Source organism: Macaca mulatta, chromosome 1 (assembly GCF_049350105.2).
Source record: "Macaca mulatta isolate MMU2019108-1 chromosome 1, T2T-MMU8v2.0, whole genome shotgun sequence".
Classification (NCBI taxonomy): domain Eukaryota; kingdom Metazoa; phylum Chordata; class Mammalia; order Primates; family Cercopithecidae; genus Macaca; species Macaca mulatta.
This window is the reverse complement of record NC_133406.1, coordinates 65,790,340-65,817,698: the sequence shown is the minus strand read 5'-3', so window position 1 is coordinate 65,817,698 and position 27,359 is coordinate 65,790,340. Positions and strand designations below refer to the sequence as shown.

General features: G+C 47.8%; 1 protein-coding gene across 2 annotated transcripts in view; it reads left to right on the top strand.

Moving 5' to 3' along the window:
• PLXNA2 (plexin A2) overlaps window positions 1–27,359 on the top strand; it is a 217,436-nt gene that overhangs the window by 166,184 nt on the left and 23,893 nt on the right. For both annotated transcript variants that reach the window (XM_001110951.5, XM_077937065.1), the window contains exons 13-17: window positions 17,022–17,173; window positions 23,307–23,424; window positions 25,382–25,518; window positions 26,785–26,952; window positions 27,105–27,198. In XM_001110951.5, the coding sequence (XP_001110951.4) occupies window positions 17,022–17,173; window positions 23,307–23,424; window positions 25,382–25,518; window positions 26,785–26,952; window positions 27,105–27,198 (669 nt within the window). The remainder of the gene's footprint in view (window positions 1–17,021; window positions 17,174–23,306; window positions 23,425–25,381; window positions 25,519–26,784; window positions 26,953–27,104; window positions 27,199–27,359) is intronic.

Here is a 27,359-nt window from a genome sequence, read left to right as displayed (position 1 = left end):
AGCTTAAATTAGGCAGAGACTTGCTTCCATCAGCACCACCCGCCTCTGCCAGCCCCAGCAGCTGCACCATCCACTCCCCGACTGGCTGGGGCCCCTTTCCAGCCCCAAGGCAAGCTTCTCACTGGGAAACCTCTGCCTCAGCTGCCCCTGCTCGCTGACTGGGGGCTGATGGGCTGCTCTGTTCACAGAGGACACCCAAGCTACACGAGGCTAATTAACCCCCTGAGGTAATTAGGCTGTAATTGATTTTCCCAGTGAACATATCAGCAGGCATCAGAGGCCCCAATCTCCTGCTGGTGCTTTTCAAGTCAAGGCTGTTGAGAAAGGAAGGAGCATCTTTGGAGAGAGACAAATCCATGCTGTGTCCCAAGCCACTCGGGGCACCTCACTCTGAACAGGACATGGGGGAGGGAGCATCCAGGCCTGGAATGTTGTATTCATGATTATCTGGAATATTTTCTTTCATTTCTTTATTTTCATTTCGATATTTTTTCCTTTTCATTTTCTCCTACCCCCACCCCATCCTCCTTTCCTTGTAAAAGTCATTGTCTCTTTCTTTAACTTTTCATTCTTGAAATAATTTTAGACTTATAAAAAGGTACAAAAATAGTACAAAGAACTTTCATATACCCTTCACCCATATTTCCAAAGTTAACATCTTACATAACCACAGTATAATTATCAAAATCAGGAAATCAGCATGGATACAATAATATCATCTAATATACATGCCTTATTAACATTCTGCTAATTGTCCCACCGATGTCCTTTTTCTGGTCTAGGATCCAATCCAGGATACCATGTGACATTCTATTGTCATGTCTCCTTTGTCCTTTAATCCTCAGTCCTTTTTTGTCTTTTATGACCTTGATACTGTTGAGAAGCACAGGCTAGTTATTTTGTAGAATGTCCCTCAATTTGGATTTGTCTAATGTTTCCTCATGATCAAATTCAGGTTATGTATTTCTTTGGCAAGAAGTACCAAAAATTACCTGTACGGGACCTATCAAAAGGGCACCTGCGGCAACTCAAAGGGGATCTCAGAGGCCGAATCTGGGCAATTTGAGCAAGAACATAAAAAATGATAGCTGTGGATTTCACCAATAGAATAAGAATCTGTGGTTCTTCCTGATAAAAAGAAACAAACAACTAAATAAATAATGGGGGGACAGCTACGATGGCTCATGCCTGTAATCCCAGTTCTTTGGGAGGCAGAAGCTGAGAGGACTGCTTGAAGCCAGGAGTTCAAGAGCAGCCTGGGCAACACAGCAGAATCCTGATCTCTAAAAAATAATAATAATAGTTTTAAATTTTGCAGGATGTGGTGGTGCATACCTGTAGTGCTAGCTACTCGGGAGACTAGGGTGGGAGGATCACTTGATTCCAGAAGTCTGAGGCTAGAGTGAACTATGGTCATGCCATTGCACTCCAGCCTGGGCAACAGAGAGAAACCCTGTCTTTTTTTTAACTTTTTTTTTTTTTTTTTGAGACAGGGCCTCGCTCTGTTACCCAGGCTGGAGTGCAGTGGCACAATCGACTCACTGCAACCTCCAGCTCCCGGGTTCAAACAATTCTCTTTCTTCGTCCTGCTGAGTAGATGGGACAACAGACATGCACCACCATGCCTGGCTAATTTTTGTATTTTTAGAAGAGGCGGGGTTTGCCATGTTGGCCAGGCTGGTCTCAAACTCCTGACCTCAAGTGATCCGCCCACCTTGGCCTCCCAAAGTGCTGGGATTACAGGCGTGAGTCACCACGCCCGGCCAAGACCCTGTCTCTAAATAAATAAATAGACAGAAAAACTCTTCTTTACACTAGAATTCCAACTAAAAAATGTAGAAGGAATTACAGAAATAGAAACCACCATTTGGCAAAGTACACAGTAATAATTGTTTCAGGCAAAGAATGGTCAATGAACACTAAAATTAGTAGATGAAAGTGTGATGAGAAATAGGATATTTACATAACCTTAAGCTACCTTCCCATAAGATACTTATTAATTATAACAAGAACAATAGTAACTGGGCAGTGAAGAAACGTGGTAGACCTCACCTAAACCAATTGATCAAAGTAAACAAAGCCAGTAATGGGAAAAATCAACCTCATGTACCTTTCAATAGAATGCTCTGAGAAGGACACAATCTCATCTCTATGGTGTTTTCAGCAAGAATATGTAATTTGCTAAAAGTAACCTTTAAGGAGATTTTCTTTTCTTTTCTTTACTTTTATTTTCTTTTCTGAGATGGAGTGTCACTCTGTCACCCAGGCTGGAGTGCAGTGGTGTGATCTTGGCTCACTGCAACCTCTGCCTCCCAGGTTCAAGGGATTCTCCTGCCTCAGCCTCCCGAGTAGCTAGGACTGCAGGCACGTGCCACCACACCCAGCTAATTTTTGTATTTTTAGTAGAGACATGGTTTCACTGTGTTGGCCAGGCTGGTCTCAAACTCCTGACCTCAAGTGATCTGCCCGCCTCGACTTAAGTGCTGGATTTATAGGCATGCACCACCGTGCCTGGCCAACTCATTTTCTTTACTTCAGCTTTCTTGGCTAATCCCTTTGCACTGGCATAGATGTTTTCCCCAAACCTCTGAATCATCGGACTTCCATGAGGCCCATACCCTTTGATGTAGACCTCCTTGTCCTCAGCCTTCATCTTCAGAACGGGTGCCCTCCTTAGTGCAGCCACTCTGTGCAGTAAATAGAAGCCACTTACTACAAAGATCCTTCTTGAAGGATGAAAAGAGAAGGATTCTAAGATGGCCTGTGATGGCAGTTTGGGGTGGCAGAATCTCCACCTGGAAATAAGTGGAAGCTGGAATGGATGCTGTCCTTCCTGGGACAACAGAGAAATAAATGAGATGATCTCAAAGGAGTTCTATGTTAGAAAAAGAAGTGGGTGCACACATAGTTAGATAAACAGCTGTGTTCTTCCTTAACCCCTCCTTACCCCATCTTCTCCATGGCAACCAGGCCCACCCCGAGGGACTCATCTTTTATGGCAGCTTCATGTAGAACAAGTTGTACAGGCTATTGAATTTCACAGTTTGCATAAACTTCAGGTTAGGACCCCCTCAGGACTCACCGTCTGCTCCTTCTCAGCGAGTTCGTGGTGTGATAATGATGCTGTCCCCCGTGGGAGGCCTCCTGAGCTGCTCCCATTTCCAGCTGTCATCATGGGTGTCTGTGCACGTGTCACCTGTTCAACCCTAGAAACAGGAGACATGCAGAGGACTGGAAAGCCCATGAGATGCCTGGCCCGCCACGTTTCCGTTTCCCCAGCTTGTGCTTCAGGACCTGCTGGGACCTCAAAGAGGAGGGTGTTAGGAGCCACCCACTGGAAAGGAAGGCCCAGAGAAAAACATTTCTTAAGGAGCCATGAGTAGGCAGGATCCAGCAGTAAAGGAAGAGACTGAATATTTTCTCAGAAAGATAAACTCAGGGCGGGTAAAGGGATTTTGGAGCTCACATAACAGAGGTCTTCTTCACTCCAAGCGAGTATATCAGTTTCCCAGGGCTGCCTTAACAAAGAAACACAAACAGGTGGCTTAAACAACCTGAATGTATTTGGAGGCCTGAACTTCAAGATCAAGGTGTCAGCAGTGTGGGTTCCTTCTGAGCTCTGTGAGGGGGAATCTGCTGCAGGCCTCCTTCCTGGCTTCTGGTGGTTGCTGGAATCTTTGCCATTCCTTGGCTTGTAGAAGCATCAACCTGACCTCTGCCTTCATGTCCACACGGCATTCTATCTCTGTGTGTGTATCTGTCTCCCTAGTTTTTTTTTTTTCTTTTTTTAATAAATGCCCTGCCATATTGGATTAGTGACCACCCTAATTATCTCATTTTAATATGATTACTTCTTTAAAGACCCTATATCCAAAGAAGGTGCCATTCTAAGGTACTGAATTAGGTCTTTACCATATGAATTTTGAGGAGACAAGAGTCAAACCATAAGAGTGAGCATTCTGATCAGAGGGGGGAGATGCCACCATTCCAAATACATTAATTCACTCATTAAATGAATATTTAATTAATGACAACTGTATGCCATGAACTGTGCTGGGCTTGGAAGTTGTCTGTCGCATGTTTACATGAGTCCTGGTTAGGGAGATTAGGTTATGCAGCCTCTTCCAATGTAGCCCCAGCCTATCCTTGAACATTGGCTACCTGGAAGAGGCTGGAAACTGACTGCCCTGCAGGGCACTGTGCTTCCTCCAAAAGGCCTGGGGCAGACTTCTAACCTCCACCCTCTGCAGTTGTGTCCTGTGTAGAAGGAGGACTGAAGCAGGGATACAGGTCTCCTGCTAATGAGGACACTAACCTCAGGCAAGGAACATGAGCCGACCAGCCAACATTCTAATTCTGGGAGTCTTCATGACAATTGCTTCTCTTTAACAAGACTCTCCCATTTGCCAGGCTCTGAGCCTACTCCTCCAAACAACCCTGCAAGATGGCTATGATTATCTCCACTTAAGAGTTGGGGAAACAGTGCTTAGAGAAATAAAGAATTAGCCCAGTGTCACACCCATATCTGGTTAGCAGCAGAGCAGAAGGCAGACTTCCTCCACCACACCGTGGTGAGGGGGATGGGGGGCTGTTCCTTGGCTATACATTTCCCCACCTCATCCCACCCCAAGTGTAACAAAAATGTCTGTGTCCAGAATCAGAATCCTCTTGGAACTTACCAAGAGATGCCAGACAAATTGGGAATATTGGTTACCCTTTGTACTGAGCCTTAAAGTAACCTTCACCTAACTGTCTTCCTAAACATAATGAGGTCCACACTTACTCCTATGAGTGGGAGGAAAAACAACAAGAAGGGGATATTGGGGTGCATGTGAACTTGGGGCAGTCACTTCTTGCCTTTCAGGGGGAAGCATTATTCTAACCCCTACCCCAGTTATTTCTTGAAGCTATCACATTCAGTTGGGTTTGTTGTTGTTGTTGTTGTTGTTGTTGTTTTTGCTATGCCCACCAATGAGATGGCCACTAAGCTAAAGTGAAATCTGGATTCCCTGGCCTGGCAGCTCTGACCTCTCAATCATCTCAGCCTGATGGGAGAGGCCAGACAATGGGGCCCAGGTGGTTCACACTTGCAGGCAAGAACAGATCAGGGTGAAGCCAAGGCAAAGCAGGCTTAAGATTCAGGAGATGAACACCAGAGTTGGTGTGACCAGGAGCCCACCACCCTTAAGATGTGAAAGAACATTCCTGTGTGTTCCCAAAGTCACCTGGCACGTTGCACCATACGGCCACACTGATGCCAGGCAGTGGGGGTGTTAGGTTTACAGCTGTTTCTCCATTGACCACCATGTAGCTTTTACTTTATGAATTTTTCAACCTCAGTAACTTCTCCATCACCTCCATAGTCCATGCTTAGGGAATATAAATTCTCTTTAACATTATCTTACATATCTTAGGTACATGTAACTGAGAAAGAAAATCAATTATAGAAAACCATGTACACTGGCCTCCAAAACCAAGCTCAAATAATTGTTGATAACTTAATAGTTTGAGATGATCCATCACTCCTGCTGGCTCCTGTTCTCCACTTGCACAAATAATTTAAAGTAGATTGGTTTTGCCTGGATTATCTCAGATGCAAATGCATTTGTGAAACTGTTGGGGAAACTGGGACATTTACAAGTATTTATCTGCAAGGCTGCACCAAATCTCTGCAGGAAAGGCCAAAAGCCACCTGCCCAGGGCCAGAGTGACTCACTGCAAAGTTCCCCACAAATAAATAAATAAGTCAGCCAGCTTTCCTGAGAAACAAGCCGGCACTCTGATCTTTCGTTCATTTATTTGCAGGCCTCATTAATATAACATCACTGCAACAAACAGCTAACGGGGAATGGTGTCAGGATGAATAATGGAGTTACTCTGCTGAGATAACAATTAGGTTTTGAATGTACTATCAGCTAAGACAGAGCCAGCAAGGATTCACGCCGGGCAGGAGAGCTGGCACCGCCAATGTCATAGATTCCTACAGAGCTCGTCAGCTGGGCTCTAGTCTACTGTGAAGAGTGCACACACGGGCACACACACACACATACACTCCAAGTGGAAAAGAATACCACAATTCGCTTTCTCAGACCCAGCATCCAGGTGTCTTTAGGAGCCAGGAAGGAATGAAAACGTGCAGCCACAAAGTTGGCATTGCTGCCCTCTTAAGTCAAATGAGTGAGAGGATTAGGAAAGAGAGGAGAAGCTGTCAACGCATCCTCGACTTGTCCTCACTGGTTTGTCCTGATTAGGGGGCTCCTCAGGGCAGAACCCTCCTGAAATCCCAATCTTAGACACAAAAGCTTTTAATACAGAGTATGAACATCCGCTGAGGATGCTGACGGGGCTGAGGCCATTCTGGAGTGGCTTCTTCGGCACCTCTTCTCCTTCTGGGAGGCTCTGACATTAGTTTCTCCTGTCTCCTTTTACAAATCCAGTGGGCGGGCACTGCCCACCTGCTGGAAACCATGGTGAGAGCTGCGCAGGCCCATCAGAGGGGCAGCCAATGCCACGCTGGGCAACGTCCACACCAACCACCTCTCCTTCTCGAGTCAGCCTGTCTGCCCCTGCCCTGAGTTCCCATCAAGAACAGGACCCAGAGGCTCCACCTGCATAGGATGCTCGTGAAAACAAAGCTACTTTTCCTTTGGACCTCAGCTAACCCAGCTTCCACCTGGATTTCTTCAACATAAAATAGTCATGAGAAAAATCATAGCCAACTTTCACGGAATACTTACCTTGCACTTAGCTCAGCACCTCACATATGTCATCTCATTTCCACCTCAAAACAACTGTTATGAAATAGAAGTTAGTATTGTCATTAGACCCATTTCATAGATGAGGACACTGAAGCACTATGAGGTCTGATAACTTTCTTTTTCTGCTTTTTTTTTTTTTTTTTTTTTGAGATGGAGTCTCACTCTGTTGCCCAGGCTGGAGTGCAGCGGCGCAATCTTGGTTCACTGCAAGCTCTGCCACCTGGGTTCACGCCATTCTCCTGCCTCAGCCTCCCAAGTAGCTGGGACTATAGGCGCCCGCCACCATGCCCAGCTAATTTTTTTGTATTTTTAGTAGAGATGGGGTTTCACCATGTTAGTCAGGATGGTCTCGATCTGCTGACCTCGTGATCCACCCGCCTCGGCCTCCCAAAGTGCTGGGATTACAGGCGTGAGCCACTGCGCCCGGCCAAGGTCTGATAACTTTCTTGAAGTGACATTGAGAGTAAGTTTTAGAACTGGAATTTGACCTGCAGCTACTTGACTCAAGAGCCCCTATGTTTGACCCGTGTACTATACTATCCTTCATCTCTTTCCTGAGCTCACTTGGACAAATACAACTGTCAATCTGCAGAGCCAGAGGAGAGAAAGGAGCTGGCACCAAGCTCTTCCTCAAGCCTGCTGCAGAGATGGGAAGAAAGTCAGTAGTCCCCAGTCCCGGCATTGTTTGGGGAGACTGGACATTCACAGGGAGAGACAAAGGGGCAAGGCCAAGAGGGGAGTGTGGATATTGCCTGGCTGAGGTCAGAGAGGAGTGGGGATGGATGCTGAGAAGTTCAGGGAGCCAGAGAGAGCAGGAGTAAAGGCAGTGACCAGCAAGGCCAACTCCAGAGCTCCTTGGAAAGCAGCAAGGCATGGCCTTAACCGTGTCTTAAGTCCTCGCCATGCACTTCTTGATCTGTGCATCTTAAGCCTGCTGCCGAGATGGGAAGAAAGGGAAAGGGGCTGGAGTGCCTAAGCAGACAGAAGCGAAGAGCAGGCCAGGGCATGCGTTCTTATGGTGGGTGACCAAGGATAGGGGTCTCCCCGGGGCAGTGCTGTGGGAAGGCAAAAAGCAGCAGTTAGATAAACCTGGCTGGGCTCTGCCACTCACTGTGGAACCTTAAACAAGTTACTTAACCTCTCTGGGACACTATTTCTCATCTGAAAAATGGGAACGATGATAACACCTCATAGCTTGTTTTGAGCCCTTAGTGGGATAACATATGTAAAGCCCCTGGCATAAGTCCTTACTCATTATAAGCACTTAAAGAATGTGAAAGCAGCAGCCATCGTTCTCAGAATCTTCAATACCTTGGAGCTGAAGCCCTGCTTCTGGCTTCTTTCTCGCCATCTCTATGAGCCCAGTGACACAACCAGAGGAAGATAGGGTGTCTAGAATGGGAGCTGAGCTTTGTGAAGCTCCCACCAAGCTCCTCTGCCCCGACAAGCCCCTACTCTGAAGTTGGCCCCAACCCTGCCCCAACAAGGCTCTGCCTGAGGCTGAACCTGGGAACAGCCCACCTGAGCACTCACTCCCCAGGCTGCCAAGCCCCTGGGCCTTCCAGCGCCTCCCCGGTGCAGCCCTTCGCATCTCCCCAGCTGTAATTAATCGGCTGCATCTGCTCTTGCCCTTGGGCTGCTTTGTGGCACAGTTCCCTCCAAACTGTTCAATTAGTGGCTGCAAGAATGAGGTCGGGTGCAGCATCACGGCGGCTGCTTTCCAGGTCATGGCACCCACGGAGGAAAACAAACATGACAGGGTCTGGCAGGAACACAGATTTAGCTGGGGTGCCCTGGCACTCTCCAGGGTTCAGTTGGGCTGTGCTGCTGTCCAGGTGGGGTCTGAGCAGGTGGAGAAGTGACTCCCTAAACCAGAGGTTTCTGGAAGTTTTGAGAGGGCCTCAGCAGAAGATAGGAATCTCCTGCTTAGTCCCCTGCCATCGTCATATGTGCTGTGACCTAGGCATGCCTGCCTGATCCCACATCCTGCTGGCCTAGTCTTCCTGGCTTAACATATACAGATCAAGAAGTGCATGGCCAGGACTTAAACTAGCCACCTTTATACCTGGGCGTGGTCACTGACTGCTCCTGGGGCAGGGTTTAGCGCTGCTAGCCTGAGCTCTCTACCCCAAAGTGTTTCCCTTATTTTCCCTCTGAATCCTGCAAACAATAGACACACTTTTTATTCTACAGTCAATAGATATCAGTGATCTTAAAGCCAAGTAATAACACAACTTAAAGTCCCATTAAGGTGCAAATACATTTTTTGTACTTGTTGTATACAAATACAGAAAGGGAGGAGGGAACAGCTGAGTGAAAGGTGCCTAAAATGGGGGAAAGAACCCCTGGGAGGAAAACACAAAAGAACATGGGAAAGATACCAAATGTTTATCCTGCACTGGGTTTTGCCCACGGCCAGCCTGGTTAATGGCGTGTGTGACAAGCAAAGGAAGTCATCTTCGCAGGCCCTCCTTACTGCTCATCAATCAATCAGGCCTTTGCTGAAGCCACAACCCGAGTCTGGGTCACTACACTCTCAAAAGATGCATAGAAATCCGAGGGTCCAGAGAAAAGCATCCAAAATGATCAAAGGGTTTAGAAACCAAGATCGTCAGTGAAAAGGCTGGAAGAACTGCAGAAGCAAAGGCCAGGGGTGACTTAATTGCTGTCTTCAGTAGCTGAAAGATGTTTGATGAGGAGGCAGCTGTTCAGTCCTCCATTCGATGAGGAATCAAACCAGAAATTGGCTTAAATTAAAGCAAGGGAGATTGCAGGAAGAGCTGTTTAATGATCCCGATGTTAAAATACTACATCACTCTCAGGCAACAGTTACGTACCTCCACTCCTCCAGTCATCATTAAAGAACACAGTCTGTTGTAGTATCTGGTTGAGACCAGCATTTCCTTTTAACAGGGAATTGGGGATATTTATTGACAGTTACTCTGTTCCAGGCAGTGTGCTAAGGATTAGTTTGCTAAGAAAATCTAGATAGTCCCTTGTCCCAAGATAGTTATTGTCTTATTGAGGGAATAAGTAGTTACAGTGTAGTGTGGCAATCGTGGTCCTGGAGGTGTTCATAGAGGGAAGTGGGAGGGTAGAAGAAGGGGCTACTAAATCTGCTAAAGGAGTCAGGGGAGGCCTCCCTGAGGGGGCGTCTTTTGAGTAGAGACTTGAGGCTGGGTAGGCATTTGTCAGTGGGCATGCTTGACCAGCACAGGGAACAGCATGTCAAATGCATAGAGGCTTTATACCCTATAGCTGTGGGGGCCCCTGAGCTTTCCCAGCGAGCACACGTACAGTCATGCATCACTTAACCATGGGGATGCATTCTGAGAAATGTGTCATTAGACAATTTCATCCTTGTGTGAACATCATGGCGGGTACTTACATAAACCTAGATGGTGTACCCTACTACACACCTAGGCTGCAAACCCGTACTGCATGTGACTGGTCCTGAACACCACAGGCGATTGTAACACAATGGTAAGTACTTGCGTATCTAAACATAAAAATGGGCTGGTAAAAATATGATGTAAAAGATTAAAAATGGTACACCATATTTAGGGCATTTACCATTTCCAGCTTGCAGGACTGGAAGTTGCTCTGGGTGAGTTCTGTGAGTGGTGAGTAAATGTGAAGGCCTAGGACATTACTGTACACTACCATAAACTGTAAAGACAGTATGCACTTAGGCTATACTAAATTAATTTAAAAATTGTTTTCTTCTTCAGTTGTAAATTAACTTTAGTTACTACAAAAAAAATTTTTTTTTTTTTTGAGACGGAGTTCACTGTTGTTGCCCCGGCTGGAGTGCAGTGGCACTATCTCGGCTCACTGAAATCTCCACCTCCCGGTTCAAGCGATTCTCCTGCCTCAGTCTGCCGAGTAGCTGGGATTACAGGCATGCACCACCATGCCCAGCTAATTTTGTAAAGTAAATTAACTAATTTTTAGTAAAGACGGGGTTTCCCCACGTTGGTCAGGCTGGTCTCAAACTCTTGACCTCAGGTGATCCGCCCACCTTGGCCTCCGAAAGTGCTGGCATGAGCCACGGCGCCCGGCCGGTTACTATAACTTTTTACTTTATAGACTTAACTTTTTAACCTTTTGACTCTTTTGTAACAACACTTAGCTTAAAACACACACATTGTATAGCCGTACAAAAATATTTTCTTTCTTTATATCCTTATTCTGTAAGATTTTTTTCTAGTTTTGAAATTCACTTTTTAACTTTTTAAGATTATTTTGTTAAAGACTAAGACGCAAAGACACAGATCATCCTAGGCCTACGCAGGGTCAGGATCATCCATATCACTGTCTTCCACCTCCTTATCTTGTCCCACTGTGAGAACTTCAGGGGCAATAGCACGCAAAGAGCTGCTGTCTCCTATGATGACAATGCCTTCTTCTGGAATCTCTTCTGAAGGTCTTCCCTGAAGTTGTTTTACAGTTAGCTTTTTTTTAATAAGTAGAAGGAATACACTCTAAAATGACAATAAAAAATATAGTAAGTACGTAAACGAATAACCTAGTCATTTAGCATCATTATCAAGTATTATGTGCTGTACATAATTGTATATGCTTCCCTAGGCTTTCCTACAACTTATGACTGCCACAATGCCACTAAGTGGTAGGAATTTTTCAGCTCCATTATAATCTTAAAGGACCATCGTCGTATATATGGTCCATCATTGACCAAAACGTCTATTTGCAGCACAAGACTGTAGTCCGTAAGAGGACAGGGCCAGGACTCTGGGGGGTCCCAAGTGTGAGGGGTGGGCAGAGGAAGGGCACACAGGCAGTGCCAGCACAGCACAGAGGGGAGAGCCTCAGTGACCCCTTTCACCCCAACTCAACAGCAGCAGGCTGCTTCTAGGATGTTCTTTCTCCAGTCCCCTTCTTCTAGCTCTCACTTCTGAGGTCCACATGGGGAGAATTCAGATAGACTTCTAGTCCACAGTATAATATGGGGTGAAAAGCATGGGGCTCAAATGAGTCAGTATCCAAAGATCTTCCCTGCTGATTTGACGTTTCACTTCCCTTCCCCCTCTCTCCACCTCCCCACCACACACACACACACACACACACACACACATACCCCAAACTGTCAAATCATTTGTTTGTGTGGGTGTCTCATTCAGAAGTACTTCCCTGAAAGAATTAATTGAGTTCATTGTGGAATGCTGCACCTACCCCAGAATGGCTGATAGCCAGGGAAAGAAGAAATGGGCAGAAGGGAGGGAGGAAATAATAAAGAACGTCTTGTACAGGGCCAGTGTTCTTCCAAATTTATTTTGGGTGAAAGGATGATGTCTGGCTCTGAATCTGCTTCTGTGCAGGGCACAGAACTCACCAAAGCCAGGGCCCTACTGTGGCGGCATCACCACTCTCTGCCCAAGCTCAGGCTTCGGGCATTCTCCAATAGGCCCATGAGCAGCTCTTTGCACCCTGGGTCACGCCAACATCTGTGATGAGCTCCCTCATCCATGTGTTGTCCTCCATCACCTCTAACCCTGCCAATTCTGACATCCCATGTTTAGTCATCTACAAAGACAGAGGTGCAGGGAAGGAGATTACCAATTATCAAGACCTACTCTCTAAACCAGCATACTAAGAACTCTCCAAATGTTATCTCACTTAATCTTCACATCATCCCTGTGAGGCAAGCATTATTATCTGTTTGTGAATGAGGATATTGAGATTCAAGGTCACATAACTCGTAAGTGTCAGAGCTGGTATTTAAATTCAGGCCTGTCTGATTCCAGAGGTTACTCTCTTCCTTCTGCAGACACTCTCCCAGCATCAGATGGTCTTTCTCCCCTACCTGAGTGTAGCCAGCAGCATAGAGCTATCTGAAACTGACCAAGACATGGATCCGCCTAACATGCTGGCCGTACTTTGGTTTCCCTTCTGTCATTGGGGCACTCCATATGACTCCACCACAGCCTCTCATCCTCACCTCTGTGGGAGATGAGCTCTCCCCTCCCCTGCAGCCTCTCAGCTCCATCCAGATCTGGAAGAACTTGCTTAGAGTCCTGCAAGCAGTAGCTGGGGACTCAGCCAAATTGCCCCTGTATAGATCCATGTAGAAAGGCCAGACGTGGCTTCCAGGAGAGCCAACTTTGTGGAATGCAGACCTGAGTGCCCTGCAATCAAAAGCTGCTTTTAAGAGAGAGCCCTGGGGACATGGTCTCTGTGTGTGTTGGGCAGGGCTGGTGGGGGTCGGGGGATTGGGACCCTGCGGCTTCCTGGTCTGAGGTGGTGTCCTGCAAGATCCTGCTCACTCCCTCTCTGGAGAAGAAATTCTTTGTCACCAAGCCTCCTCTCCCTGGCCATCTTCAAGTACTTGATCCTAAGAAGAAATGCAGAAGGCAGGATGCAGGGTCCTTGCTTCCTGGGCCCACCAGAGATGGCATGGCCCTTAGACTCATTCTCAGCTGCCTGGAAGGCTTCACACAACAGAAGCTGCCTTCTACAGGGTGCCTCTCTCTGTTCCTTTGCACTCTGCACACAGACCTCCACCCTGAGCCACTCTGATTTTTAAGCTGGAGGTGAATGGGTAACATGTCCAAAGGCTCAGAGATTTTTAAAGAGCGTGATGTAGAAAGGAACCACTGAGAGGGTAGGACATGAATGACGTGCTATTGAATGGAAAGTGTGGCAGAAGGGGTAAAAGGGATCAGAATCAGAAAGACCACACCTGCCAGGCCAGCCTTAGGAATTAGGGACTTTGCCTTGGCAATGGCCAGAGCCATGGAAGGTTTTTAGAGCAAGAGACTGGTAACCTGGTCAAGTATGTGTTCATGAAGGTCACCCTGGCAGCTATTGGAAAGTAGATTTACATGCAAACCCTTGGGGTTAGTGTGGGTAGGAGATGATGGAGCCCTGCTGAACACCTACTCTGGAACACATGGGCTCAAAAGACACCTGGGAGTGAGAACCGATAGGGCCTGGCGACTTTCTTTATTATTCGTGGTAGATGAGAGAAAGAAACAGTTGAAGGTGCTTGCAGAATTCCTGGCTGGGTGCATGGTGAGTCCATTAACCTTGAAAGAGGATCTGGGAGGGTAATTGGCTTGGGGGTAGGAGGAGGAAAAATTAAGAGTTCATTTTTAGACATGGCAAAATTTGAGGCGCCTGAGGGACATAATGGGGAAGTGGAGATGCCCAGTAGCAATTGGATATATGGCTGTGGAGCTCAGGAGAGGGGCCTGCACCAACCATATAGATTTGGAAGTCATCAGTAATGGAGGCCTTGGGAATCCACTTGCAAATCAGATAATCACCACTTCATCTATGTTTTGGAAATTCAGGATTTTACGTGTCAGTTTTGCTTTAAGCAAGGAAGCTATAAGCTGTGTCTCCTGTAAGCCCCAGAGCATGATAGTTGCTTCATTGTCCCCTGAACTCCCTTGCCACCTACCCTGGGTGCTGGCAGCATGGTACACAGCATAGAAAGAAGACCTCCATAAAGACCCTACACTCCCCAGGCACTTTCCAAGCCCCGTGGACCTGGTTTAATGACCCACAAGGACACTGATTCTCCTGACTTGGATTCCCCCAGCTGCTAGCTGGAACTACCTATCTCACTTGTATCTTCATGCCAAGATTGTAATACTTGCTAGTAATTTGCCCCCCAAAAAAGTCTTCTTCTCTAAACAATATAAGCTGAATTATGCTTCTGAGCAGCTCTGTGCTAGCAAATAGACCCTACAGCACCCCAATGGCCACAACCATGTGTCTGCCACTGATCCCTGAATGTTGGAAGGGAAGCACTGCGGTGATTTACCAGCAGGAGGAAGCTACCCCGTGGAAGCTGCCAGTGCCGCTGAGGATCCACAATGCAGTCCCCACATGCTACCTGCAAGACAGAAATATTTTTAGGCTTTCCAGAAAGATTTCATTTCACAGTTTTTCTGAAAGGTTGTAATTAACTGCAGCGAGCAAAAGAATGTTTTTTAAGAAATAAAAGTAGGGGAAGGAGAGAGAACCAATCAACACTGTTTTGTCAGTTCCTTTGAGTAGGTGGGTTCATGCCATCCAGGTGGCTAGGGAAGGGGATGGAGGGGCTGGTGAAGCTCATTCCAAGTGGATTAAAAGAGAACCAGGAACTAAAAGCAAATTGTCTCCTATGGATGCTCTCCTGCAGCAGGTAAGGAAGCAGCCCTTTCGGTTTCTCATTAACGAGTATGCATTTCCCAGAGCCTAGGAGTCCCAGGTCCCTGAGGAAACCGTGCCAGGGGAGACTGGAACAGCCAGGATGGATTATTGTTGGATATTTTTAGAGTCCAGGGACAGAAGAGCTATAGTGGCTGTCAGTTCCTCATGCCAGCTCCTTCCTCTCCAAGTTGTCCTTCCTTCTCCCACCCTCACCCCCAGCATACAGAGACACCTCTGAGCCCCCTTGACTATATCTCCCTTGATTCATTTCATGTGTGTTGTTTAGTTTTATTCATAAGGGAGATATTTTATTTTCAGACAAGGGAGTCAGAGCCATAGACAAGGTGACTTGGGTAAAATGAGCCTCCAGATAAGAGTGTTCAGGGCCTGGATGGGACAGAGGAAAGGAGGCAGAACCATCTTTGTCCTACGGAGGATAGACAGGCAGGAGGTCTGAGTTCAAGTCCCGGCTCTGCAGCCAACTTACCAAGAGACTGGGAGTCTGAACAGCATATCAGCCAGGCAGTGAGGGAAGGAAGCATCTTTTCTCTCTCACTATCACTTGGTGGTTGGTGGCTGAATTGGCAGCACAATTCATGGTGCCCACATCACAGGAAGGGAGCAGTGCACCTGCCGAGAAGCAATGAGATAAGAAGGGTCTCCATATCTCTCGACAGCATGTTCACCTGTACTCATCCATCATCTCCACCCCCGGGTACGCTGACCCTGCCACGCCATCAGACACTCCACCAGCACATACAGGGTCATGAGGGAGGCTGTCCAGAAGTGTCTAAAAACAGTTAGGCTATGGCTCTGCCCAGGTATCCTCTTCTGAGAGATTCTAGTGGACCCTCGATCTTCATCAAGTCCCCTTTTTTTTTGCTTCTTCCTTCTTCCATCCTGCCCTCCCTAGGATGTAGTAAAAAGAACACTTGACCTTTTTACAACTGTGTATACAAGTTGTTCAAAACTTTGGATATATCCCTGACTTCTCTGGGTCTCATGCATCTTGCTGTGAAAAGTAAGGATCTTAGAATAAGATACTCTGAGATCCCTTCCAGTTATGAAATTCTATGTTCCTCTGCTATTTAGGATTGAGTTCACTTCTAATTATTTTTCCTGCTTCAGATAACTATTGGCCACAAAGTGTGAACTTACTCACTGGGATCTGTTGGGTCCCAAAGAGCTGCATTTTTCCAAGAGCCTGGTCTGTTCCCAGATAGAACTGTATTATGTCTTGAGAGACCCGGATTCTGCTATTCTGTTTCCAGTGTTTGGGGGCTGAATTAAGGAATGAATAAATAAGCAATCCTTGCTAACAGTAAGCCAGCAAAGATTTGGAACATCCTAAAGTTATTTCTTCTTGGTCCTAGCATGTGTATAGGATGTTTTTTGCAGAACAGTGTCAAATGCACTTTCCATCTTTGACCATCTCCCCTGCAGCCACACCTAAACTCTATTCCCCGCACTCCCACTGCTTTCCCTCTGTATCTGTCTTATCCCTGTATACCCCAAATCAGTGGTATTCATGAACTGCCTTTATCTCATCCTCCTTGACTCTAAGTTTCATAAGGGCAAATTTCCTGTCATATTCATCATTGTACCCCCAACAGGCTCTAGGACACAACAGGGGCAATAATAACACTGTCACGATTACAAAGTCCTCTGGTTTCCAAAGTGCTCCCTAGCACACCTTCTATTTGGTTCTTCCAAGCTCCCTTCGAGGTTGGCAGAAATGATTATACGTCCTTCACAACTAAGAAAACTGAAGTTCAGAGACGTTATGTGACTGATCGTAATCAGGCAACTAGTAAGTTAGAGACACGTCTCAAACCATGGTTTTCTGCCTTGAGTCTAGTATTCTTTCTGATAATTTTTTTAATAAGTAAATGAATGAATGAATGACCTAAAGAACCGAGGAAGCAGTGTAAAACAGAATATGATGTCAAGATCCGAGATAACCTAAAAAGTGGACAAAACACAGTCTCTCACCAGAATTCCTGGTGCCTATAGGTTCTTAAACCTCCCTGGGGAAGGGGGAAGGGCGCTGCTGTTTCTCTCCCTGTGGCCAACCCAAATTTTAATCCCATTTTCCTACTGCAGATTTTGACGGTGTCTGGACCGCCGGAAGGAGGGACACGAGTGACCATCCATGGCGTGAACCTGGGTCTGGACTTCTCCGAGATCGCCCACCATGTGCAGGTGGCTGGGGTGCCCTGCACGCCCCTCCCAGGGGAATACATCATCGCTGAGCAGTGAGTCTGCCCTGGCCGGCCCTTTTCCCATGGGAGCTTCAGAGTGGAGACTGGAGACTCTCCCCTTTCCCTTCCCTGGGCCTTTTCCATGATTCATCTCCCATTACCTTCTCCTCCTATGGACCTGCCCCAGAAGCCTCCCCAGAGCCCCCTCCTCCCTCACCTCCACCCTCAGGCGGTCTCATTCTGTTTGATTCCCTGTTCCCTGGCTCTTATGGCATCAGGGCTCCGGCCCTGACGGTCTCTCATTCAGTCTTTGCCTGCCCACCGGTGTGACTGAGCGTTTCCTCCTAGGTCTCCCCCAGCCCTTCCCCTGCCAGCCCCCATTGGAATGCATCCCGCACGGTGGGCTGCGGGCAACAATTTGTTTGGCGCATGGGGCTCTGACAGCAGCTTAATCCGAGCAGGGCCTCCGCCGGAGCAAATTCATTTATTTCACTAAGGGAAATGTCAGCTGGAAATTAGAAAATAGGCATGTAGTGGCGGACAGGCGAACGGGGCTCCAGGAGTGACATATGTTCCAATTTGGGGTGTTCGTTTGGCAGTGGCAGCCCGCTGTGGAGTTGGTGGGCAGGAGGTGGGCACGGAGCTGGGGGCAGGAGGATGGAAAAGGGGAGGCTACCCCTCCAAAGGAGAAAGCAGGAAGCAGCCACATCATTCTGCGTGATTTATCAGGACAGTTGGGTCAAGCCATTCTGATTCCACTGTGAACACAGCTCTGCAGGGGGTACTGGGAGCATGAGCAAGAGCATGACTTTGGGGCAGGGACTTCCTTCCCTTACTCTCAACCCTCTGCCAGGTCAGGTTGTTTCCTCTGATCCACCACTCCTCCCACCAGAGCCTGCCTTTAGTGGCAACCGTAAAAATGACATCGCTTTATCTTCCATCAGCACTTTGCAGTTAACAGAGCACTTTCTCATCCACTATCTCATTTTTAATTGGTAAGGACTCTGAGAGGTAAATATTGTTATCGTCATTCTGCAAAGCAGCAGAGAGCAAAGGACTCATGAGAAGTGAAGTGACTTTCCCCAGTTCATTCAGGGCATAAGTGGCTGAGGCAGAATTAGACTTCGAGTCTCCTGACCCCTAATGCAGGGCTACTTCCCTTCCATAACAGTGATGGCGCACAACTCCTGGACAGGAGCAGTCCGAAATTCCACGAATCCGTGTGTAGCTCTGAGGCTCAGAGGCCATGATTCTCGCAAGGCCCCGAGAAGGGTCAGAGTCCAAAGGGGTGAATTCCCAGACTCTGAGGGCAGTGTGATGCCTGCCAGCCACAGCAGGGGAGAAGAAAGAGCTGGCCTGATTGCTCAGATCCTTCAGGTCTGATCCTTCAATGACAGCCTTATTCCTGCAAGGAATGAGTCCTGGAGGAAAGGCTGGCTGAGCCGATAGGAAAGAGATGAGGAAGATGGAAAAAGGGAAAGGAAGCAAATAGTGCTTCTGAGCCAAAAAAGAGGTGAAAGCTGTTGTGGCAGGAGCCAGGGCACCCACAGAAGGCCTCCTGGCAGACCATCTTTACAGAGCCCCGCCCCCTGCCAGACTGGGCAAGGTGCTCAGTTACATGACCCCAAATCCACCTCAACCTCAAGGACCTCCCTTGGGCCCCTGGATACCGACCTGTATCCAACTTGGTGAGATGCTACAGGAATCCAAAGGAAAGGGCTAGGGTATGGGGTGAGGGTGGGAGGTAAGGCTTTTAGCTGAGAAGTGCAAATTCCTGGGAAACTGGTCCTCAGAATCATAAGAGGTTTGGAATGAAGCCGTGTTTTAGACCTGCCTCCTCTACTGACCAGCCTCAAGACCTTAGCAAGCTGTTCAATCTCTGTGACCTTCATTAGCCTAATGTGCTGCCCAAATGTAAGGAATTTCAGTTCTATTTATGAAATGAAATGTACTGCACTCACCCCGCACCCAGGGCCATGGGGAAGAAAGTGTCGAGAGAAGCTGCAAGTGAGGCTATGAAAGGAGTGTGGGGAGGGGAATGGTCCCCATGCATTCCTGCAGAGGCTGGTGGTCGCTCCAGAAAACCACCATCTCAGGTATGGGGTAGGCAGGAGGCAGAGAACACACCCCATGCCTCGCTGGATGCAACCCTGGTTTCCAGCCGTGCCAGGCTCGTTACCACTCCCGAGGTTTCAGAGTTTGTTAACATCATTAAAGCCTCCATCCTGGGCAGTGAGCAGCAGGCACAATCATTACAGATGTCTGTGAGAGATGAATTTGGCTAAAAGAGCCTGGTGCAGAGTCCCGGGCGCGGGCAGGATTCGCCAGCACGGTAATGATTCACCATATGCTTTGCCGTGCCATCTATCACTCAGCAATTAGGTTAATGTTGGTTAAAGGGCCCCGCTTAGTCCTGCAATCAGCATCCCACAGGTCTGTGGAGGGCTGGATGATTCAGTCACAGGAAGTTTCCTGGACCATGGGATGCAGGTTGAGGCTGCAGCTCAGCCCCTCCTGGGACAGGGGCTCCACATGGGGCAGATTCCCCTCAGATCCTCAGGCTGCTTCCCTCTCATCTGCTGTACCTGAGAACTCAGCCACTGTGGGGTGGATGTGAGATGTGTGTGTGCTGCTGCCCCAGGGAGCAAGGCACCATCTATGCCAGTCTATGGTAGGTGGTGTAGTATGGGCAAGGGTACTGGGTTGCCTTTCAGGAGACTGGTGCTCAAGCCTTAGCTCAGCTGTGGATGAACCAGGTGACTTTGGGCGAGTTACTTTGCTCCCTGCTCCTCAAACATCTCATCTGGAAAATAGATATTTAGGAATAGATGATTTCTACATTGGCTTTGGTGGTCCTTTGGATGTCCAAACCAGTAAATGGTATGCCCATGGAATCTGCAGCTCCCATTGTAAAGATTACCTGTGGCACTAAGGTGCCTCCGGAAGACCCCTGGCACCAGGAGGAGTCAGATCTTCAGATGTCAACGCTGGACAGCTATTTGGTTCAACTTCCCATTTTATAAGGAGAGAATCTAGGCATCTCCAGCTATTGTCTCCTAACAGTACATAGGGACCCCAGAGCCACCAGGGACACAGGGAGGAGACAGGGAAGGCAAGAGGCCTCAAGAAATCAAACCACAAGAAATCAGCCAATCTTGCTGACTTGCAAGACTTGGAGGAGGTGGTAGTGGGCACACCACTGCCTATGGTTGTCTACAACCAAGAAGGTAGAGGGGACAAGTGGTTAGCTCTTAGAACCTGAGGAACCCAGCTCAGCCTTTCTCACCACCCCCTGCCAACAACCTCACCTCTACCATTGCTGCCATATCCATACTGTCCCTTCCTTGAAAGATGTACAGAGCATCCCACTAAATCTATTGGCAGTAGAGGGGAGTGGTCAGAAGCATGAGCTCTGGAGTCGAGCTGACCCAGATTTGAATCAGGGCTCTGCCACTTACCAGAATTATGGCCATAGATAAGTCACTTAGCATCTCTGAGCCTTAGTTTTATTGCCTGTACAATGGAGATAAGACCCGCTCTGTAGCAGAGCCTGAGGATGGCATGAGATCCTGTCTTGTAGACTGCCTGGCAGAATCAGTAAACTGTAGTTCTTATTATTAAGGTCTAGAATCTGCTTTGGCATAATGCTCCTTCCACAATATAACCCTTTCCACTCCCTGCAGCTGCCCTAGCTTCTTCCTTTAACTCCTTATCTTCCTGAACTCAAATAACAAGTGCCTGCAACAAATACTTTCAAGCCCTTTCCACCCTTGCCTGCAGGCACTGGGTCCCAGGAATGAAAGGGAAGAAGAGTTGAGGTGATTAGAGTTTGTCTGCAATGCTGCCTGATTTTCTTAGGACTCTCCAGTTCTTAGATCTTCCTGCCCAGACCCTTTTCTACAACCCACTGCTAACCACAGGCCTCTGCCCACTCATTCCACACTCATTCCACAGCTGAGAAGGGGGCTCAGCCGATGCCCGAGAAAAGCGACCCATGGCCAGCTCTGATTCCTCCCCAGCACAGCCCCTGGACCCCTGCATCCTGCCTTTCCAACTACAGGTGCCCCTCCTTGGACACTTGGGTGGCATCCACCTCTCAGTCATCATTCTTCTCCTGGGTGCTTGAATATACTGCTTTTCTTTTGAAACATGAGCCCCAAGCAGGAAAATGTCCTAGAAGAGACAGTGTGCCAAGGGCCCATCATTAGCTCCACACAGGGGCAGCTGACCAGGACTGTTCCAGGCCTTCTCCTTTCCTACACAGACCCAGGACCCAGGGAAGAACATTTCCATGCTGCCCATGACCTTCACATGTTCTCTTATTTCTTTTTTCCTTAACTTCAAGCCTGTGATGATTTCTTCCTCCTTTTCTTCTCTAAGATCACTCCAGCAGAGTGTCCGAGGGTGATGACTGAGTAGCAAGCAAACCCTAATTAGAAGAGAGGGAGAGAAACATACCTGCTTCCTCCTACTCTCTTCCCTCCTCTCCCCCGACACTGCCCACAATAGCCAGTTGATCCTCCCCTGGAGCTCCTTGAGCATACTGGGCATCATTTGCAGGATGTCAGGAACCTGAAACAGCAGCAGGTTGCCAGGGCCCAGGAAACAGGATGGGAGAGTCGTTAACCACACGCAGGTAGCAGCATGAAGATAACCACACGGTACCTTAAATTGAGCTTCTCAAATGCTCCCCTAATGGGGTTTCAGGAGACAGTTATGTGTAAAATATTAATTGATCATCACTATCATGTTTACTCGGGTTCATAATTAATTGATTGATTCATAGAGAAAGGGAAAAGAGACTATTCTTCCATATGAATTCAGTACTTTCTTGTTGAATCTAATATGCTAAACATAATAAGACAGTTATTGCATGTTAAGTAAATATTTGCCAGGAGTGAAAGTAGTTATTTGGGATTAACTGTTATGAAGGAGATGGAGATCAGTGGCGTGCCGTGTGTGTGAGCATGCAGCGTATTTGTTTAATGCAAGTTTTATTACATCGAAATGAAATCTCTGTTTAGTTACCTTCCTTCCTAGAGAAGCTGTTGAGATAAGCATCGCTCGGTTAAACACGGATCTTCCCCACCGTGCCAGGATAATGCTGGGGATTAGTAGAGATGGGGTCTGTTTTTCTGACTTCCCACTAAGCAAACTTACTAGCAGCACCAGACTGCTCTGAACCTCCGAAATGATGTTGGGAGGAAAGGAAAAATCCTTCCCTCTGTTCCCAAGGTCTTTTTTGCTAAACTGTCAGGGCCCTCTCCCATCCAGCCGAGGCCCGAACATTCCAGGCAAGAGTTTCCCCAAGTCCGTGATTCCTTCATCTCTCCCCATCCTCAGCTGCCCACCCTTTCTAGAAGGCTACCGTGGCTAAAGCAACCAGTATCTAAATGTGCTTGTGTAACTGCTCTCAGGCGCCAGGGAAGTCATCACTAGGGGTATTGATCTGGGCAGCTCAAGAGACAGGGCTGCACACCTCTTCCCTCCAGCTCTCCCGTTAGTGTGAGACTTGACTTTCACTCAAGGCCGTGTCACTGCCTCTTCTACCGGGTGCACTCAGCCCTTGATGAAGTGAAAGACCAGTGTCACCTGCTGGCCTAATGAACTCGTCCAGCTCCCACCCCTTTGCAGGACTCCACCCCTCCCATTCTGCAGGGAGCTCCTTCTTTGAGCTCTCACTGTCTCACCAGATTATCTCTCCCCTTTTAAAAACTCACTACAGGAAGCAAACCACAATTGAATTGGCTTGGTAAACACGCCCTCACCCACTCCTTTAGGGAGCGTAGCAATGTTGGCTTGTTACATAGGAGAAAACGTCAGCTAGATTGCTGCCCTTAGATCACTCTGTTGGACATTCCCTTTATTCCACAAATTCTGGGTCCCTACCCAATGCTAGGCACCGCACTCGGCATGGGGAACCACAGAATTAGGCAGCAGAGCATATCAGAGGCACATAGGGCTGTAGAGATGATCCAGTTCAACCTTCACACCATACAGATGAGACCAAAACCCAGAGAGGGAAAGCACTGTACCCAAGGTCACACAGCAAGATGGATGACCAAGCTCTCTTGGTCTGGCATTACTGCAAGACTGTGATGACTCATTTGCCGTGACTGGGAGAGCAAGCGGGCAGGGATGCCAGCCCTTGCCCAGCCCCTCACCAGAAGGTTTGCCTTCTCCCCAGGATTGTCTGTGAGATGGGCCATGCCCTCGTGGGAACCACCTCCGGGCCGGTGCGCCTGTGCATTGGCGAGTGTAAGCCAGAGTTCATGACCAAGTCCCATCAGCAGTACACCTTCGTGGTGAGTACTGGGTCCAGGGCCGGGTGCCTGTGCCCAGGGAGGGCACTCACATGCTCCAGACTCCTCCCAGGAAGCCCCCACTCCCCTCTACCAACAAGCTTCTTGCAGACCAAGAAGGAGAAAAGGGACCCTCCAGATAAGGCAGCTTCTGGTCTTGCTACTTTCAGAGCCTGTCTTTCCAGGATGAGATGGGCCTGTGATTAACAAAGCTGTGGAGTCTTAGGAGTCCCAGAGGGCCACAGGTCAGCATTCTAAATAAGGCAAAATCCAGCCTTTCTTAGAAAGTGGATCCTAGACTGGGGGCGGGGAGGGACTGCCTCTTGTCCCACCAATGTAATATCTTAGTCTAATTCTAGCCTAATGAGGATGCATAGCCTGAGGGACCTAATTAAATAAGTCTATATTTATCCACATGCTTTGTTTTCTGCCAAGGATATTTTAAGTGGGAGTTTAGAAGAGTCACTGAAATCTGGCAGGGATGTGTATCTGTGCACAGGACCACCAGAGTCACTCTGTATGCTACTATAGTTACACGCACACATTCACACACTCACACTTGAAAACATCTCTTTATGTGCAGGCAACAGGTAGTCGAATTGCAAAGACGTTTTTCTGTGATGGCGCTCTATTCATACTGAATCAATAACTTGCTTCTGGGGCCCTGGAGCCAAGCGGGGCTATATTCATACTGAATCAATAACCTGGCTTCTTCAGCCCTGAAGTCTCTTTTCTGACACTTACCTACATTGCTACATGGAGTACTTCATTAAAAGGCATTAACACTAGCAGATGGGGTCAAACCAGCCTTGCTGAGAGTTTTAAAAAATCTTTAGAGCACAAAATTCTATTCTCTGTAAAGCATTTTACTGCTTGTTTCAGGTTTTCTAGCCTCTGCCTTCTTATCTTGGCATCTCCACCTTTTTCTCATACTCTTCTCTCTCAGATTGGAGAGTACCTTGCCCTATCTGCAGCCAACCTACTCCATCTCTTACCCAAGGCAAGGCAGGGGCAGTGGGCATTTGTGTTAGAAGCAAAGGCAGGAGAACTAGCTGGGGAGAATGTCAGCACTCTGACAATCCGGAGAAAGTCAGAGCTGAGAGGGGCTTTAGAGATAATCTAGCCTACCATCCTCACTTGACAGAGGAGTAAAGAATGATCTGAAAACTTGCCTCAGGATGCACAGCGGATGAATGGCTGGTGCAAACTAGAATTCATGCCTGTATAGTTGCTCAGTTAAATGCATTTTCCAATTCACTCCACTCCACTGCCCTCCAGGCAGAAGCAATTCTTTTCTGATTTAGGTCAGCCGCCTGATGCATTTTAGGCTAGACATTTCTTTGAAGCTTCAGGCTGAATTTTACTACTTAGTGAGCTTAGTAGAAAGCCCTAGCCAGTGATGCACCATCCTCCTGATGAGGGTCTGAGACGCCATCTTAACATTTACTGACAGCTTTCTGCACCAGGTGCCCTGCTGTGCCCTTCTTATGCTTAGGGAAGGACAGAAGGGCATGTGCATGGGCCATTAATGGAGGACTTTAGCCTCTCGGTGGCCCAACCCAGGCAGGGATGCTTTATTCAGCCCTATCGATTTTGTGCCCAAAAAATCAGTACAGGCTCTAGATAGAAAAGCATTTTCAAATTGTTCTCAATTTGTAAACTAATTGATAGATTAGTCAGTGTCACCTCTGCTTTCCCTTCATTGTTATGAGCATGAGACTCTGGGGAGTTAATTAATTTCAGCACGTGGCTCTTCTGCCTTCCTGGACATGCCCAGAGATGATTCTTAGAAAGGTTCTCACCTCTGGGGTAAGCAGAGTGAGCATTTAGGATTGAAAAGGACAGGACAAGTACCACCATGCCTAGAATGAAAACAGTCTCTCCCATCTTTAGATCTAACCGTGGTCCATCCTTTTGGACAAAACCTAAGCTGTAGTCATTTCTCTGCTTCTTTCCAAAGAACCCTTCTGTGCTGTCACTCAACCCAATCCGAGGTCCGGAGTCCGGAGGCACTATGGTAACCATCACCGGCCATTACCTTGGGGCTGGGAGCAGTGTGGCAGTCTACCTGGGCAACCAGACCTGCGAGTTCTACGGGTGAGATGAACTTGAAGGCCCACCAGAAGACTGCACATCTGGGACACGTGCTGTACACATGTTACTGTGCATGTTCATTCATAGGCCTGCCCCATCACCTCCATATTATTTGCTACACCTAGACCCAAATACCATACCAGTCACTGTGAGAAATAAATGCCACTTGTCAGTTTATATCCCATATATGAAAGGGGCTGGATACTTCTAAAAATAATGAGAAGTGAGGGCCATGAGAACACCAGATGAAGGAGGCTCCTAGGAGCTCCCCAGTCACCGCTAGGATCAAGCATTCATTAAGTCCTCACTATGGTGACTTGAGAAACAGAGATTGCATAGCCACAGCTCTTAGAAAGCACAGACTTATGTTCAGGGCATCCTCTGTACATAAAAAATTGAACACCTACCATTTGCCAGCACTCCCCTAGCCCTGAAGATGTAGAGAATTCTGAAAGAATCCATGGATAAGAACCCAGTTTGCCCAGGATTATCTACTTGATAATCCTTCTTGATTATCTACTTGATAATCCTTCTTGATTATCTACTTGATTATCGCCTTCTTGGACTGGATATTCCACAAGGGCAAGGACTCTGCATTCACTGCTATATACAGTAGGTGCTCAGTGAATATTTGTTGACTGCCTGACCAGATTCTAAGCACTGGCTAAATAGTTATATTCTAGAAAAATCCAGAAAAGAGGCATTCCCCAAAGTCGATGAAACCCTATCCCTGCCCCTCATTTTCTTTCTTTTTTTTTTTTTTTTTTTGAGACGGAGTTTTGCTCTTGTTGCCCAGACTGGAGTGCAATGGCATGATCTCGGCTCACCGCAACCTCCGCCTCCCAGGTTCAAGCAGTTCTCCTGCCTCAACCTCCCGAGTAGCTGGGATTACAGGCATGCACCACCATGCCTGGCTAATTTTGTATTTTTAGTAGAGATGGGGTTTCTCCATGTTAAGGCTGGTCTCGAACTCCTGACCTCAGGTGATCCAACCACCTCGGCCTCCCAAAGTGCTGGGATTACAGGCGTGAGCCACCATGCCCGGAAGCCCCTCATTTTCTAACCCCCTTCTCCAATTTGCTACCTCCCAATCCACTGGAGCACTGATCTACACTGAAGCGGGATGTGTTCCATCGTATAGAATATAAAAGGATGAGAGAACACTTCTGTGGCCGTACCCCCAGACCAAGGAAATCCCCTTGTCGAGCCGGTAGGCACCTCTTGTTGCCCATGCCTTTCTTCTCAACCCTCCTTCTGTCTCCCTGTCAGGAGGTCAATGAGTGAGATCGTGTGTGTCTCACCCCCATCATCCAATGGCCTTGGCCCAGTCCCTGTTTCTGTGAGTGTCGACCGAGCCCGTGTGGATAACAACCTGCAGTTTGAGTACATAGATGACCCTCGGGTCCAGCGCATCGAGCCAGAGTGGAGCATTGCCAGGTGAGGCAGAAGGTGGGAGGGATGCACCTGGAAGCCACCCAGCATGATCCCTGCAGCCCAAGTCTGGCTCATGAGAGGGTTTGCTAAGGTGGAGGTTCACCATGCCAGACTTGAGGGGGTTTTTACCTAACCCAGCCTCTGCCTGTTTCCAGTGGCCACACACCCCTGACCATCACAGGCTTCAACCTGGATGTCATCCAGGAGCCAAGGATCCGAGTCAAATTCAACGGCAAAGAATCTGTCAATGTGAGTAACTGTTGGTCCGCCCCAGCCTTTGGTAAACACAGCTCTGTGTTGATGTTTTGCAATGGGATGAGCTCTGGGTTAGGCACTGGAGCCCCTGAATATCCAAGACGAAAGCTGGCTTAAGATTCTGAGCCTGGAATCATGGTCCAAATACCTGAACA